The sequence below is a fragment of the Cervus canadensis genome, chromosome 31 (genome assembly GCF_019320065.1).
Source record: "Cervus canadensis isolate Bull #8, Minnesota chromosome 31, ASM1932006v1, whole genome shotgun sequence".
Lineage (NCBI taxonomy): Eukaryota > Metazoa > Chordata > Mammalia > Artiodactyla > Cervidae > Cervus > Cervus canadensis.
Window position 1 is genome coordinate 32176375 of NC_057416.1, and position 18277 is coordinate 32194651.

General features: G+C 38.9%; 1 protein-coding gene across 1 annotated transcript in view; it reads left to right on the forward strand.

Annotated features, from left to right (window-relative positions):
* LOC122432472 (disintegrin and metalloproteinase domain-containing protein 5-like) overlaps positions 1-18277 on the forward strand; it is a 131756-nt gene that overhangs the window by 55395 nt on the left and 58084 nt on the right. The window contains exons 14-16 of the mRNA XM_043454428.1: positions 6026-6221; positions 10847-10937; positions 11558-11777. Coding sequence (XP_043310363.1) covers positions 6026-6221; positions 10847-10937; positions 11558-11777 — 507 coding nt within the window. The remainder of the gene's footprint in view (positions 1-6025; positions 6222-10846; positions 10938-11557; positions 11778-18277) is intronic.

The window sequence follows — 18277 nt, forward strand, 5'->3', positions numbered from 1 at the left end:
AGATGCTTGCTCCTTGGAAGGAAAGTTATGACCAACTTAGATAGCATATTAAAAAGCAGGGACATTACTTTGCCAACAAAGGTCCATCTGGTCAAGGCTATGGTTTTTCCAGTGGTCATGTATGGATGTGAGAGTTGGACTATAAAGAAAGCTGAGGGCCAAAGAATTGATGCTTTTGAAGTGTGGTGTTGGAGAAGACTGTTGAGAGTCCCTTGGACTGCAAGGAGATCCAACCAGTCCATCCTAAAGGAGATAAGTCCTGGGTGTTCATTGGAAGGACTGATGCTGAAGCTGAAACTCCAATACTTTGGCCACCTGATGCGAAGAGCTGACTCATTTGAAAAGACCCTGATGCTGGGAAAGATTGAGGGCAGGAGGAGAAGGGGACAATAGAGGATGAAATAGATGGTTGGATGGCATCACCGACTCGATGGACATGGGTTTGGGTGGACTCCGGGAGCTGGTGATGGACAGGGAGGCCTGGCGTGCTGCGATTCATGGGGTCACAAAGAGTCGGACACGATTGAGTGACTGAACTAAACTTAACTCTACTGAAGGTTGGGTGCATATGTATTTGTAATTGTTATATCCTCTTGATGAATTGATCTCTTTATCATTATATAATAACCTTCTGTGTCTCTTGTGACAGTTTTTGACTTAAAGTCTATTTTATCTGATATTAGTTAGTGTGCCCTCCGATATTTTATCTTAATTTATCTGACATTTTATCTGGTATTAGTTTGTATCACGGACTCAATGGACATGAGTTTGGGTGAACTCCAGGAGTTGGTGACAGACAGGGGAGGCCTGGCGTGCTGCGGTTCATGGGGTCGCAGAGAGTTGGACACGACTGAGCGACCGAACTGAAGTGTGCCTCCCTGCTCTCTTTGGCATTTTCATGGACTACTTATTTCCATCCTTTTGCTTTTTGTGTATTTGTATCCTGAAGGCTTTAATGAGTTTCTTGTAGGCAGCATATAGTTGTCTTGTTTTTAGTTCATCCGTCTACTCTGTGTCTTTTGATTGTTGAATATAATTTATTTACTTTCAAACAGCAAAAGAGACGCAGATGTATAGAACAGTCTTTTGGACTCTGTGGGAGAGGGCGAGGGTGGGATGATTTGGGAGAACGGCATTGAAACGTGTATATTATCATATGTGAAACAAATCACCAGTCCAGGTTTGATGCATGAGCCAGGGTGCTCGGGGCTGGTGCACTGGGATGACCCAGAGGGATGGGATAGGGAGGCAGGTGGGAGGGGGTTTCAGGATGGGGGAACACATGTACATCCATGACAGATTCATGTCAATGTATGGCAAAACCACTACAATATTGTAAAGTAATTAGCCTCCAATTAAAATAAATAAATTTATATTAAAAATAAATAAATAAAAGAAACACTTGCCCATAATAAAAAAAAGTGATGTTTGACAAGGAAGAATTTGCTATTGCCATAGTGTTGCTTTTTGTACATTTTGTAGTTCTTTTGTCCCATTTTTCCTCTTTTACTGTCTTACTTTGTGATGATATTTTTGTGTGTGTGAAGGTATGCTTTGTTTCATTTCTCTTTATATTTTGTGCTTTGAATAACAGTTTTTTTCTTTGTGATTATCACAAGAATTATAAAATCATTTTATAGTGATAATAGGCCATTTAAGATAACAGCTTCAATTTCATATAAAATTCTATGCTTTTACTTCTTTCCCCCCACATCTCATGCTATTAATGCTGTTATAGCATTTTTTAATAGAGTGCATCCTTGAACAAATTGTTGCAGTTCTAGTTATTTTTAATGCTTTTATCTTTTAACTTTTATACCAGAGTTATAAGTGATTGACATAGCACCACATCGTGTATATAGGGCTTCCCAGGTATCTCAGTGGATAAAGAATCCCCTTGCAACACAGGAGGTGCAGGAAACATAGGTTGGATCCCTGGGTCAGGAGGATCCCCTGGAGGAGAGCATGGCAACCCATTCCAGTATTCTTGCTTGCTTGGAAAATCCCATGGACAGAAGAGCCTTGCAGGCTACAGTCCATGGGAGTCACAAAGAGTTGGACACGCTGAAGCAACTGAGCATGTGTGCATATTATGTATAGTACTGGAGTCTTTGAACTTTACTGAATACTTACTTTTGCCAATGGCTTTTATACTCTTAAATGTTTTCATGAAGCTAACTGGCATCTTTTCATTTCAACCTAAAGAACTCTCTTCAGAGGGCGTTTTGTGTGTGTATGTGTGAGAGAGAGAGGTCTAGTGGCAATGAACCTCCTCAGCATTTGTTTTTCTGGTAAAGTTTTATCTCTTCTTCATTTGTAAAGGACAGCTTTACCAGATATAGTTTTCTTAGCTGGCAAATGTTTTTCTTTGAAAATATCCTCCCACTCTTCGTTGTACAAGGCTTCTGTTCAGCAGTCTTACAGTCTTGTGTGACTTCCCTTGTGGTACATTTCTTTCCTCTTCTGTCAGTTTTCTGACCTTTCTCTTTGCTCCTTTTGGGCCTACCATATGCACACAGTGTTTATTTCGATGATGTTCTGTAAATACCGTAGAGTTTCTTTATTTTTTCTTCTTTGTTCTTCCAACTGAATAATTTCAGATGTTTGTCTATGAGTTCATTGTTTCTTCTGCTTGATCAACTGTGCTCTCGCAGCTTTTGTGTGAAAATTGTCAGTTCAGTTTACTCTTAAGATCCAGAATTTATCTTGTTCCTTAAAAAACAAAAAAACAAAACTCTCTTTGTTCGATGTCTCATTTTGTCCATGTAATATTTTCCAGATTTTATTTATTTGTCTGTTCTCTCCTACAGTTCATTGAACTTAACGATGATTAATTTTTCTGTCAGGCAGTTTGTACATCTCCATTTTGAGGTGTCTTCCACAGAGATTTATTTTGTTTCTTTGGTGGTATCTTGTTTCCTTGATTCTTTATGTTCCTTGAAGTCTTGGCATTGCTCTCTTTGCATCTGAAGAAGTCGCCATCTCCTCCTGTGTTAACCAGCTGGCCTTGGGAGACAAAGAAGTCAGGCACCAGTCAGCCCAGCTCGAGTTCAGAGCGTCTCTCAGACCTTTCCTGTGGGTGTGTTGACTCCATTCCTCTCACTCCCTCACAGTGGGAAAGATTAGGATTGTATGCTTTCCCTCAATCTTGCAAAGCCAGTATGAATGTGGAAAGCCTCCCATTTATTTCCCCCAAGGGAGTGCCTTGAAGTGTTCAAAGTTGCGCACCTTCTCTGAGTTGAGGAGTTTCCAGCCGGCTGCTGACATCGCGTGCACCAAGTTGTCGGGGACTCACGTGCGCCCTCTGCTGGAGAGTGTGGGTTCTGGCTGTAGATGGGGTGCGCGTGTCCTCAGACGAGGCACCCTATTGGCAGGAGCCCGTGAGCCAGTTTTTAGGATGCCGGTTGTCTTGCTCCACACACTGTTGCTTGTGAGCTCCCATCCCTTTCCCCTATTCCTCGGCGTCTCCAGGGGTAGAGAATCTGCGTGCCAACGCAGGAGACATGGCTTCCATCCCTGGGTTGGGAGAAGGAAATGGCAGCTCACTCCAGTATTCTTGCCTGGGAAATCAAGAAACCTTGGAAGCAAGGTGTCTCCAGACTATTCAACCGTGCCAGTTCCCTCAGCGTGCCGGGTGGGGCAGGATAAAAGTGGGCCTCATGGCCAGTGTCTCACAAGGCTGGGGAAACCCGGCTCTCACATCACTTTCACTTTCCCCTGTCGCAGAAATCACAGGCCACCTTGGCTAAGAGGTGATGTGGGTGAAGTGCAACTGTTCTTCTTACCCACTTCAGTGCATCGACTCGCAGATATTTTTACTCTCCAGGGGACTGGAAAATTTTTTTGGGGGGGGTTCCGTGGGTCCCACAAAGGTGTTGTTATCCATGGTACATACAGTCTGAAAATCACCTATTTTCCCACTCTGCTAATACCTCTCTCCTCTTCTTTTCCATTATTGATCATAGTATGGTATTAATTATTCTATTGATGGTAACTTGAAACATTAATCAAGTTGTCGAGGACAGCTAGTATAGTGATGTAGAGTCATTACTGTGCCCAAAGGGAGTACATTTTCTGCCTCAGAAACCAGATTCACATGCCCACAGGGATACCTGAACAACTGCTGGTGAGACTGGGGCAGTGTTTAGGACTCTATTAGTCTCTGGGTCCAATTATGGAAAGGGATATAGTCCAGGCTATGATTTTTCTGATACAGTAATTTTTTTTTTCAACTATGCAATCAAGGCTGGTGTAATGGTCAGAAACAATAAATTTAACCCACTCATCCTGGGTTCAGTTGTATAAAGGGACACACCCCTGTGCCCAGATTATACATTTTAGGTACAGACTGACAGTCTTGGAAAGAATAAAAGTATATGTAGAACAACAAGAAAAACAAAATAAAAATATTTTAGGAGAGAATGATGTGAAATGAGGAGTCAGAAGGTTTAAAAAATTAAGGTTATTTGGTAATTAAGAGAGCCATGGAAAGAAAAATAAACCCACTTTAATGAAGGAAGCAAGTACAGTGATAAAGCTTGGTTCAAATAACTTTTGAGGAACTGGGTATTTAAATACTGAAGAAGAAGTTGGGTGAAATAAGCCCCTCTAATAAAGCTATGTACTATATGATTCCAACTATATGACATTCTGGAAAAGGAAAATTCTAGAGACAGTGAGAAGATCAGTAGTTATCAGGCACCGAGGAGGAGATGAATAGAAAGAGCATGAAGGATGTTAGGGCACTGCAAGTGCTCACTTATCTCCACCCAGAATGTAAAACACCAGGAAAGAGCTCTAATATACATGGAGTATGAGTGATTATGATGTGTCAATGTAAGGTCGTCAGCTGCAACAAACGCATCATGTGCTTGGTTGTGTGCAGCAGGGGTTATAAGGAAAATCTCTGTACTTTCTCCTCATATTTTCCATGATCCTTAAACAGCTATGCAATAAAGTTTTAATGATAAAAGAAATTAGAATAAAAGGAAGATTGCCATTTATACACATTTAAAAAAAAAGTCTGCATTCTGAAAAGCAAATAAAATACCTTCTCATTATATTTATATATGTTTTCTTTTAAAAACAATTTTAATTATTGATTTTGATTTGAATGTTAACTCTATAAGCTTAGGCAACACAAGTACTGTGTTTTGTCTTTCCACCCATCACTTGGAGAACTCGTGTCAGATTTGCTGCAGGTAGTGGATAATTGTTGACAATAAGAGAAGTATCCAGAAACTGTCTTTGTGAGGTGTGGCAGTAAATGTTATATAAGCTGGGGCTTCAGTCCATGGATGAAGTCACAAAGAATCAGACACGACTGAGTGACTGAACAACAACTAGGGCCTTGAAGCTGGAAAAATTTTGACTTAGTTCGTGTAGGATACTGATGATCTCCATCAGGTAATGGGGCTTGGGCTGAGTAAAAGACTTTGCAGAGATGATATTTAGATATTTGTTTGCAAAAGTAGATATACATAAAGGGTACCCTGAAGCTATGAGCTAATAGTAAGCACTGAAGAGATTAGAGATATATAATTGGGCAAGTCATTTTTTGTAGCTGTTTTCAATGTGGTATGTAAAACAAACATTCTCTTGTGTGTCCTTCAAACTTCTAAGTGTTTATGAAGCATATTTATTGTTTTGTGAATGGTTGCTTATTTTCTGCTTATGGATGGCATATGGAGAAACTGGAGGTTGCACATGTTGAGTATATTCTTAGTGAGTTGAAAGTAATTTTTATAGTCATTCCTTATCTCTACTTTCTTTCTTTTTAATTATCATGGTAGTCTCCTTGCCTTTCAGTCTCTTGTATCTCACTTGATCAACACCCACTCCTTTATGAACAGTAAATTCAATCACCTAAATGTCTGTGCAGCACTTGCACAGTTAACATGAAGACAGTTGGCTCATTGCTCTTAGCTACTGTGGGAAAAATGGGTGGAAATTTCAAGCCTGAAGAGAAAGAAAACTTGGGTATCATTGATGTATAATTTTTTCTTATGTTTCTTTTTTCCTCCAGATAAAACCAGTTAATACACTTTGTAGGAAAGCAGCTGATGAGTGTGACTTTGAAGAATTTTGTAATGGGAATCAATCAGTCTGTGTGCCTGACACTTACGCACGCGATGGAGAACTTTGTGAGTCGGGTGACGCCTACTGTTATAAAGGACGGTGTAGATCAGTTAACAGACAGTGTAGCAGAGTACTTGGAGCAGGTAATGACCACAGTTTTCCTTGTAGTTTCTAAATTCTGATTATTCCAAATGGTGTTATTTAATGCTATAAAAGATGTAAGTGTAATTTTAAAATAAGTGTATATTATGTATGTGTGTGCTAAGTTGCTTCAGTCGAGTCTGACTCTTTTTGCGACCCTATGGACCATATCAGAGAAGGCAATGGCAACCCACTCCAGTACTCTTGCCTGGAGAATCCCATGGACAGAGAAGCCTGGTGGGCTGCAGTCCATGGGGTTGCAAAGAGTCGGACATGACTGAGAGACTTGACTTTCACTTTTCACTTTCATGCATTGGGGAAGGAAATGGCAACCCACTCCAGTGTTCTTGCCTGGAGAATCCCAGGGACGGGGGAGCCTGGTGGGGTGTCGTCTATGGGGTCGCACAGAGTTGGACACGACTGAAGCGACTTGGCAGCATGGACCATATGGATTGAAGGCAAGAGGAGGAGGGGGCAACAGAGGATGAGATGGTTAGATGGCATCACCAACTCAATGGACATGAGTTTGGGTAAACTCTGGGAGTTGATGATGGACAGGGAAGCCTTGTGTGCTGCGGTTCATGGGGTCGCAAAGAGTTGGACATGACTGAGTGACTGAACCGAACTGAACTGATGGACCATAACCCACTAGGCTCCTCTGTGCATGGGATTCTCAGGCAAGAATACTGCAGTGGGTTGTCATGCCCTCTTCGAGGGGATCTTCCCAACTCAGGGATCGAATGCACGTCTGTTATGTCTACCTGCATTGGCAGGCAAGTTCTTTACCACCAGCGCCACCTGGGAAGCCCATACTATGTATGGGCCCAGTGTATACTACTGTTAAAGGAAGTAAAATTTTCTTGATTCTGAGAAAAAGCTTCAGATCCCCTAGAGGAGGAAATGACAACCCACTCCAGTATTCTTGCCAGGATAATCCCATGGACAGAGGAGCCTGGTGGGCTACAGTCCATGGTGTCACAGAGTCGGATATAACTGAAGCAACTTACACACTCACACTGTTTTCCACAGTGGCTTGACCAATTTACATTCCTGCTAACAGTGTATGAGGATTCCTTTATTCACATTCTCTCCAGTATGTGTTATTCATGTTCTTTTTGGTGATAGCCATTCTGACCAGGTGATATTGTTGTTTTATGTGCATTTCTCTCTTTGAAATCTTTTCATGTGCTTGATGGCCATTCACATTTCCCTTTTGGGAAAATGTCTCTTCAGTCTTTCTGTCCACTTGAATATTTATTAATCATTACTTTGTTACGTGGTATCTGCAACAAAAGCAGAACAGGTTTATAGTCAATGACAAATGGCTCAATTGAAGCAGATCACTGACTGTTAGATCAGATACAGAAGAGAAACAGCTACCCAGCAAAAGCTGGCTGAAACACAGCTTTGGATCATATCAGTTCTGATGCTTTATCTATTTTCTGTGATATATCAAATTATCCTTCAGAATCATACATGATTCAATTTTTTGATGGATTGGTTCTAAAAACAAAAAATTCATGCTGATTTTCAGAGCTTGAACTGCTGTTTCCTCTGTTAACTGAGATAAATCAGAGAAGCAGAACCCCTAGGAGATACAAAAAATGTGGGATTTATGTAGAAGTTTGAGCTTATACAGGGGCACAATCCAAATCCACCTCATCAGCTCATTGTTTGACTTCTACTTTATCTGATTTCTATTTTTCCTCTAAACATTTTCCTAAAAATGTGAAGAGAAACTGCCAAATCACCATGCACTATATATTAATACATTCAAGAGAGCAGACCAATAACATGGTTCAAAATGGTCTCTGGACACCAGCTCCAGGATGACTCTTCTAAGCTTTCATTAAAATAGTCATGAAAATTCTGTAAAAGACAAAATGTATAAAATGAAAAATGAAAAGAGGTAGACAAAATGATGACAATATTGGAATGAACTCTCTGAAACCTTAAAGTACATGGAATAAGATTGATGAGAATCTTCCTGTTATGGGTTGAAATGTGTCCCCCTCAAAATGATATGTTAAGTCTGTTAAAATACTCAAAGAGTACAATTTAACTGATCTAAGCAAGTTTTATTTTTTTGCTTCATGAAGCAGACAGTCTCCCCTCTCAGGAGTCCAGAGAACTATGAAACAAGGAAACAGGACTGTGAACTTGTATAAAAGAAGGCAATCAGGGAATAAGGGGAAAGTATTTGACTTCCACTAATTGACTGGAATTGCATATCAGACCTTATTTAGAACAAAGAAATCATTACAGATTCTTGGCGGTTGGGTTTGGCTGGCTGGACATACTGTGCTTCTGGTCAAGGGGAGTATTTATAGGACCATGAAAGTTATCTATGTTTTGGCTTGCTGACCTGGCATCCCACCAGAAATGGCTCCATCTTGGGCCTAGAAATTTATTCAATAAGTCCTAATATCCTCAGCAGCTCAAATATGGGTTTCTTTGTAAACGGAGTCTGTACAGAGACTATCCAGTTAAAGTGAGGTCATTAGAGTGGGTGCTACTAAAGTATGACTGGTGCCCTTATAAAAGGGGTAATTTGGGCATTCACACAGGGGAAGCAATCTAAAAACAAAGTGAGAGGATGGCCAGGTGACTGGAGTGATACATCAATAAGCCAAAGAATTCCAAGGATTGCCAGTAAACACCAGAAGCTAGAAAAGACAAGGGAGGATTCTCCTCTAGAGACTTCAGGGAGAGGACAGCCCTGCCAACATCTTGGCTTCTGACTTTAGTCTCAAGAACTGTGAGAAAACAAATTTCTGTTATTTTATGCCACCTAGTTTTTGATGCTTTGTTACAGCAGCACTAGGAAACGAATAGGCTAGCAATGCTTCCTTACATGGGATAATTCATGGTGTGGTCCTATGACAATTCTTTTTAATGTACTCTTCATCCTAGGTCACCCTCTTTAGGTTGGTGTGTAAACTGTACTAAAAACTCCCATGGGCACCCATCGTCTGCCTTGAAAATTCCTTCAGATTTGCCTTGTATGTGTTGTTGTTCTTCTTCAGTTGCTCAGTCATGTCCGACACTTTGCAACCCCATGGACTGCAGCACGCCAGGTTTCCCTGTCCTTCATTATGGAGTTAGCTCAAACTCATGTCCATTGAGTCAGGGATGCATTCCAACCATTTCATCCTCTGTGCCCCCTTCTCCTCTTGCCCTTAGTCTTTCTCAGCATCAGAGTCTTTTCCAGTGAATTGTCTCGTTGCATCAGGTGGTCAAACTATTGGCACTTCAACTTCAGCATCAGGCCTTCCAATGAATATTCAAGGTTGATTTCCTTTAGGATTGACTGGCTTGTTCTCCTAGCTGTCCAAGGGACTTTCAAGAGTCTTCTCCAGAGCAACAGTTCAAAAGCATCAGTTCTTCAGCACTCAACCTTCTTTATGGTCCAGCTCTCACATCCATACATGACTACAAGAAGAACCATAGCTTTGACCATATGGACCTTTGTTGGCAAAATGATGTCTCTGTTTTTTTAATATGTTGAGTAGGGTTGTCATAGCTTTTCTTCCAAGGATCAAGTGTCTTTTAATTTCATGAGTGCAGTCACTCTCCACAGTGATTTTGGAGCCCGAGAAGATAAGTTTGTCACTATTGCCAGTTTTTTTCCCATCTGTTTACCATGAAGTGATGGGACTGGGTGCCAAAATCTTAGCTTTTGAATGTTGAATTTTAAGTCAGCTTTTTCACTCTCCTCTTTCATTTTCATCAAGAGGCTCTTTAGTTCTTTGCTTTCTGCTGTTAGAGTGGTGTCATCTGCATATCTGAGATTATTGATATTTCTCCCTTCAATCTTGATTCCAGCTTCTGCTTCATCTAGTCTGGCATTTCGCATGATGTACTCTGCATATAAGTTAAAATAAGCAGGGTGACAGTATATAGCCTTGATGTACTCCTTTCCCAATTTGGAACCAGTCTGTTGTTCCATGTCCAGTTCTACCTATTGTTTCTTGACCTGTATACAGGTTTTGCAGGGGGCAGGTAAGGTGGTCTGGTATTTCCTTCTCTTTAAGAATTTCCACAGTTTGCTGTGATCCACACAGTGAAAGGCTTTAACATAGTCAATGAAGCAGAACTAGACGTTTTCTTGGAATTCTCTTGCTTTCTCTATGATTCTCTTTTCTCTATGCCAATGGATGTTGGCAATTTGATCTCTGGTTCCTCTGCCTTTTCTAAATTCAGCTTGTACATCTGAAAGTTCTTGGTTCACATACTGTTGAATCCTAGTTTGAAGGATTTTGAGCATTACCTTGCTAGTGTGTGAAATGAGAACAATTGTGCGGTAGTTTGAACATTCGTTGGCATTGCCCTTCTTTGGGATTGGAATGAAAACTGACCTTTTCCAGACCTGTGGCCACTACTGAGTTTTCTAAATTTGTTGGCATATTGAGTACAGCACTTTCACAGCATCATCTTTTTCGGATTTAAAATAGTTCAGCTGGAGTTCCATCACCTCCACTAGCTTTGTTTGTGGTAATGCTTCCCAAGGCCCACTTGACTTCACACAACAGGATATCTGGCTCTAAGTGAGTGATCATACCAACGTGGTTATTCAGGTCATAATAATTCAGTCAACCTTTTCTGTACAATTTCTTTTTTCTTTTAGGGTCTAGAGGTGCTCCATATGCTTGTTATGATGAAATAAATGCAAGAGCAGATAGATATGGAAACTGTGGCAGGGGAATTTGTGAGTTTAGGTATGTATTTAGAAAATTATAATTTTGTTTGGAATGTAGCTTGTATATTGCTAAGATTCTGGAATACATGTACAAACTAAGATGCCATTTTATAACAGGTTTTCTCTGTTTTATGATCTGAGCTGAACAATATTACCTACTTCCTACAGATAACATGTGTTCAATAGCTGTAATGTTATATCAATGACCATAAAAATCACGTCTATTGACGGGATGAGGTAGTCATTGTGTGAAGTCCTTTATATATACTTATATTTATACTATGTATTTAAACATATATTTGTATACATCAAATGTTTGTAGTTAGAATCATTTATCCCATTTTACTAATGAAAAAAGACAGAACACCAGTAATCACTTGCTCAAATTTCAGAAGCTAATATAGAACAGTTCAGGGCTGTCAGATTGCAAAAATAGTTTATTTTTCCCTTGCTACATTTCCTCACAAAACACAAAGAACCACATCATACATGAATCAGTATGCTCCTAAAGTTTACTTACAGAAAACTTGAAATTTGGATTTAAATTATTAAAATATTTTTAAAAATTAGCTGTATCAGCAATCTGCTTTATTTATGTAAATAATAAGAGAGTTTTTTTTTTCTTCTTTATGCTTTTAGTCAATCGATGTGTGGAAAATTAGTTTGTGCCTGGCCGTATAAAACTTTGGTATCACGAACAAATTTATCTGTGATCTATACTCATGTAAGAGATGAAATATGTGCATCAGGATTTCTGAATGCTGAGAAGTTACCTAGAGATACATTTACCACAGTTCAAGCACCTGAAGACAGAGATGAAACATTTGTAGAAGATGGCAGTATATGTGGTCCTGAAATGGTAATTAGAAGTAAAAATTTTAAATGTTTTAAAATTATATTTTACACTTATGCTGATTTTGACAATATACCAACCAATGCATTTAAAAATAGCCTTATAGAGGTATCATTTATCATAAAATTCATTCATGGTAAGTGCACAGTTCACTCAGTTCAGTCACTCAGTCATGCCCCACTCTTTGTGACCCCATGGACTGCAGCATGCCAAGCTTCCCTGTCCATCACCAACTCCCAGAGCTTACTCATGTCCATTGAGTCAGTGATGCCATTCAACCATCTCATCCTCTGTCATCCCCTTCTCCTCCCACCTTCAATCTTTCCCAGCATCAGGGTCTTTTCCAATGAGGCAGTTCTTCACATCCGGTGGCCAAAGGATTGTAGCTTCACTTCAGGATCAGTCCTTCCAATGAGTATTCAAGATTGATTTCCTTTACAATGGACTGGTTGGATCTCCTTGCAGTCCAAGGGACTCTCAAGAATCTCCTCCAACACCACAGTTCAAAAGCGTCAATTCTTTGGTGCTCATCTTTATTTATAGTCCATCTCTACATCCATACATGACTACTGGAAAAACCATAGCTTTGACTAGATGGATCTTTGTTGGCAAAGTAATGTCTCTGCTTTTTAAAATGCTGTCTAGGTTGGTCATAACTTTTCTTACAAGGAACAGGAAACTTTTAATTTCATGGCTACAGTCATGATCTGTGGTGATTTTGGAGCCACCAACAATAATCTATCACTGTTTCCACTGTTTCCCCATCTATTTGCCATGAAATGATCGGACCGGATGCCATGATCTTAGTTTTCTGAATGTTGAGTTTTAAGCCAACTTTTCCCCCTCTCTTCTTTCACTTTCATCGAGAGGCTCTTTAGTTTTTCTTCACTTTCTGCCATAAGGGTGGTGTTATCTGCATATCTGAGGTTACTGATATTTCTCCTAGCAATCTTGATTCCAACTTCTGCTTCATCCAGCTGGGCATTTCACATGATGTACTCTGCAGGTGTCAGGAATCCTCTGGCCCTTATTAATTCCTGAATATTCAGGAAGGGATCGCCTTGTGTTTTGTAAGTCTGGAATTTTAATCTTTATCTTTTCTGAGAATAACTACCTTGTAAGATAGTATATATGCCAACACCATGTTGATTAAAACACCATTGCTCCATCAGAGCTTTGGTCCCTGTGTCTTTCTTTCTTTCTCTTCCTCTGTTTCTTTTTATCTTTCTATTTCTGACTGATTCCCTGGGCCACGAAAGCCAGCTGCATAACCCAGAGAATATTAGCCTCTTTCCTTCTTTCACTTTCTTATCGTCGACTCTGGACCACCAAGTTCTGGTCCATTAAAGGACCAACAAGCAGGGTGACAATATACAGCTTTGATGTACTCTTTTCCTATTTGGAACTAGTTTGTTTCATGTCCAGTTCCTTTTTTAAAAAAATTATTTATTCTACTTTACAATATTGTATGGGTTTTGCCATACATTGACTTGAATCCGCCATGGGTGTACATGTGTTCCCCATCATGAACCCCCCTCCCAACTCCTTCCTCATCCCATCCCTCTGGGTCATCCCAGTGCACCAGCCAGCCCCGAGCATCCTGTATCATGCATTGAGCCTGGACTGGCGATTCGTTTCACATATGATAATTTACATGTTTCAGTGCCATTCTCCCATATCATCCCACCCTTGCGCTCTCCCACAGAGTCCAAAAGATTGTTCAATACATCTGTGTCTCTCTTGCTGTCTCGCATAGGTGGTTATCGTTACCATCTTTCTAAATTCCATATATATGCGTTAGTATACTGTATTGGTGTTTTTCTTTCTGTCTTACTTCAGTCTGTATAATAGGCTCCGGTTTCATCAATCTCATTAGAACAGATTCAAATGTATTCTTTTTAATGGCTGAGTAATATTGCATTGTGTATATGTACTATAGCTTCCTTATCCACTCGTCTGCTGATGGACATCTAGGTTGCTTCCATGTACTGGCTATTATAAACAGTGCTGCGATGAACACTGGGGTGCACGCGTCTCTTTCAGATCTGGTTTCCTTGGTGTGTATGCCCAGCAGTGGTATTGCTGGGTCATATGGCAGTTCTATTTCCAGTTTTTAAAGGAATCTCCACACTGTTCTCCACAGTGGCTGTACTAGTTTGCATTCCCACCAACAGTGTAAGTGGGTTCCCTTTTCTCCACACCCTCTCCAGCATTTATTGCTTATAGACTCTGGATAGCAGCCATTCTGACTGGCATGTAATGGTAACTCATTGTGGTTTTGATTTGCATTTCTCTGATAATGAGTGATGTTGAACATCTTTTCATGTGTTTGTTAGCCATTTGTATGTGTTCTTTGGAGAAATGTCTGTTTAGTTCTTTGGCCCACTTTTTGATTGGGTCATTTATTTTTCTGGAATTGAGCTGCAGGAGTTGCTTGTATATTTTTGAGATTAATTCTTTGTCCATTGCTTTGTTTGCTATTATTTTCTCCCATTCTGAGGTTGTCTTTTCATTTTGCTTATAGTATCCTTTGTTGCACAGAAGCTTTTAATTTTAATTAGGTCCCATTTGTTTATTCTTGCTTTTATTTCCAATATTCTGGGAGGTGGGTCATAGAGGATCCTGCTGTGATTTATGTCAGAGAGTGTTTTGCCTATGTTCTACTCTAGGAGTTTTATAGTTTCTGGTCTTACAGTTAGATCTCTAATCCATTTTGAGTTTATTTTTGTGTATGGTGTTAGAAAGTGTTCTAGTTTCATTCTTTTACAAGTGGTTGACCAGTTTTCCCAGCACCACTTGTTAAAGAGATTGTCTTTTCTCCATTGTATATTCTTGCCTCCTTTGTCAAAGATAAGATGTCCAGAGTTCCGTGCATTTATCTCTGGGCTTTCTATTTTGTTCCATTGATTTATATTTCTGTCTTTGTGCCAGTACCTTACTGTCTTGATGACTGTGGCTTTGTAGTAGAGACTGAAGTCAGGCAGGTTGATTCCTCCAGTTCCATTCTTCTTTACAAGATTGCTTTGGCTATTCGAGTTTTTTTGCATTTCCATACAAATTGTGAAATTATTTGTTCTAGTTCTCTGAAAAATACCATTGGTAGCTTGATAAGGATTGCATTGTATCTATAGATTGCTTTGGATAGTATACTCATTTTCACTATGTTGATTCTTCCGATCCATGAGCACGGTATATTTCTACATCTATTTGTGTCCTCTTTAATTTCTTTCATCAGTGTTTTATAGTTTTCTATATATAGTTCTTTTGTTTCTTTAGGTAGATTTATTCCTAAGTATTTTGTTCTTTTTGTTGCTATGGTGAATGGTATTGTTTCCTTAATTTCTCTTTCTATTTTCTCATTGTTAATGTATAGGAATGCAAGGGATTTCTGTGTGTTAATTTTATATCCTGCAACTTTACTATATTCATTGATTAGCTCTAGTAATTTTCTGGTGGAGCCTTTGTGGTTTTCTACATAGAAGATCATGTCAGCTACAAACAGTGAGAGTTTTACTTCTTCTTTTCCAATATGGATTCCTTTTATTTCTTTTTCTGCTCTGATTGCTGTGGCCCAAACTTCCAAAACTATGTTGAATAGTAGTGGTGAGAGTGGGCACCCTTATCTTGTTCCTGATTTCAGGGGAAATGCTTTCAATTTTTCACCATTGAGGATAATGTTTGCTGAGGGTTTGTCATATATAGTTTTTATTGTGTTGAGGTATGGTCCTTGTATTCCTGCTTTCTGGAGGGGTTTTTTTTTTTTCTTTAAATCATAAATGGATGTTGAATTTTGTCAAAGGCTTTCTCTGCATCTATTGAGATAATCATATGGTTTTTATTTTTCAACTTGTTAATGTGGTGTATTACATGGATTGATTTGTGGATATTGAAGAATCCTTGCATCCCTGGGATAAAGCCCACTTGGTCATGGTGTATGATTTTTTTAATATGTTGTTGGATTCTGTTTGCTAGGATTTTGTTAAGGATTTTTGCATCTATGTTCATCAGTGATATTGGCCTATAGTTTTCTTTGTTTGTGGCATCTTTGTCTGGTTTTGGTAGTAAGGTGATGGTGGCCTCATAGAATGAGTTTGGAAGTTTACCTCCCTCTGCAATTTTCTGGAAGAGTTTGATTAGGATAGGTGTTAGCTCTTCTCTAAATTTTTGGTAGAATTCAGCTGTGAAGCTGTCTGGTCCTGTGTTTTTGTTTGTTGGAAGATTTCTGATTACAGTTTCAGTTTCCACGCTTGTGATAGGTCTGTTGAGATTTTCTATTTCTTCCTGGTTCAGTTTTGGAAAGTTATACTTTTCTAAGAATTTGTCCATTTCTTCCAAGTTGTCCATTTTATTTACATATAGATGCTGATAATAGTCTCTTATGATCCTTTGTATTTCAGTGTTGTCTGTTGTGATCTCCCCATTTTCATTTCTAATTTTGTTGATTTGATTTTTCTCCCTTTGTTTCTTGATGAGTCTGGCTAATGGTTTGTCAATTTTATTTACCTTCTCAAAGAACCAGCTTTTGGTTTAGTTAATTTTTGCTATGGTCTCTTTTGTGTCTTTTGCATTTATTTCTGCCATAATCTTTAAGATTTCTTTCTTTCTACTAACCCTGGGGTTCATAATTTCTTCCTTTTCAAGTTTCTTTAGGTGTAGAGTTAGGTTATTTATTTGGCTTTTTTCTTGTTTCTTGAGGTATGCCTGTATTGCTATGAACCTTCCCCTTAGCCCTGCTTTTACAGTGTCCCATAGGTTTTGGGTTGTTGTGTTTTCATTTTCATTCTTTTCTATGAATATTTTGATTTCTTTTTTAAATTTCTTCTGTGATTTGTTTGTTGTTTAGCCTCTATATGTTGGAATTTTTAATAGTTTTTCTCCTGTAATTGACATCTAATCTTACTGCATTGTGGTCAGAAAAGATGCTTGGAATGATTTCAGTTTTTTTGAATTTACCAAGGCTAGATTTATGGCCCAGAATGTGATCTATTCTGGAGAAGGTTCCATGTGCACTTGAGAAAAAGGTGAAATTGATTGTTTTGGGGTGAAATGTCCTATAGATATCAATTAGGTCTAGTTGATCTATTGTATCATTTAAAGTTTGTGTTTCCTTGTTAATTTTCTGTTTAGTTTTCTATCCATAGGTGTGAGTAGAGTATTAAATTCTCCCACTATTATTTGTTATTGTTAATTTCCCCTTTCATACTTGTTAGCATTTGTCTTACATATTGTGGTGCTCCTATGTTGGGTGCATATTTATTTATGATTGTTATATCTTCCTCTTGGGTTGATCCTCTGATCACTATGTAGTGTCCATCTTTATTTCTTTTTACAGCCTTTGTTTTGAAGTCTATTTTATCTGATATGAGTATTGCTACTCCTGCTTTCTTTTGGTCTCTGTTTGCATGGAATATCTTTTTCCAGCCCTTCACTTTCAGTCTGTATGTGTCCCTTGTTTTGAGGTGGGTCTCTTGTAGACAACATATATAGGGGTCTTGTTTTTGTAGCCATTCAGCCAGTCTTTGTCTTTTGGTTGGGTCATTCAACCCATTTACATTTAAGGTAATTATTGATAAGTATGATCCCATTGCCATTTTCTTTATTGTTTTGGGTTCAAGTTTATACACCCTTTCTGTGTTTTCTGTCTAGAGAAGATCCTTTAGCATTTGTTGGAGAGCTAGTTTAGTGGTGCCGAATTCTATTAGCTTTTGCTTGTCTGTAAAGCTTTTGATTTCTCCTTCATATTTGAATGAGATCTTTGCTGGGTACAGTAATCTGGGCTGTTGTTTATTTTCTTTCATCACTTTAAGTATGTCCTGCCTTTCTCTTCTGGCCTGAAGAGTTTCTATTGAAAGATCAGCTGTTATCCTCATGGGAATCCCCTTGTGTGTTATTTGTTGTTTTTCCCTTGCTGCTTTTAATATTTGTTCTTTGTGTTTGATCTTTGTTAATTTGATTAATATGTGTCTTGGGGTGTTTCACCTTGGGTTTATCCTGTTTGGGACTCTCTCGGTTTCTTGGAATTGTGTGACTATTTCCTTCCCCATTTTAGGGAAGTTTTCAACTATTATCTCCTCAAGTATTTTCTCATGGTCTTTCTTTTTGTCCTCTTCTTCTGGGACTCCTATGATTTGAATGTTGGGGCGTTTCACATTGTCCCAGAGGTCTCTGAGGTTGTCCTCATTTCTTTTGATTCTTTTTTCTTTTTTCCTCTCTGCTTCATTTATTTCCACCATTTTATCTTCTACCTCACTTATCCTATCTTCTGCCTCCATTATTCTACTATTGGTTCCCTGCAGAGTGTTTTTGATCTCATTTATTGCATTATTCATTATATATTGACTTTTTTATTTCTTCTAGGTCTTTGTTAAACCTTTCTTGCATCTTCTCGATCCTTGTCTCCAGGCTATTTATCTGTAACTACATTTGCTTTCAAGATTTAGGATCATTTTCACTATCATTATTTGGAATTCTTTATCAGGTAGATTCCCTGTCTCTTCCTCGTTTGG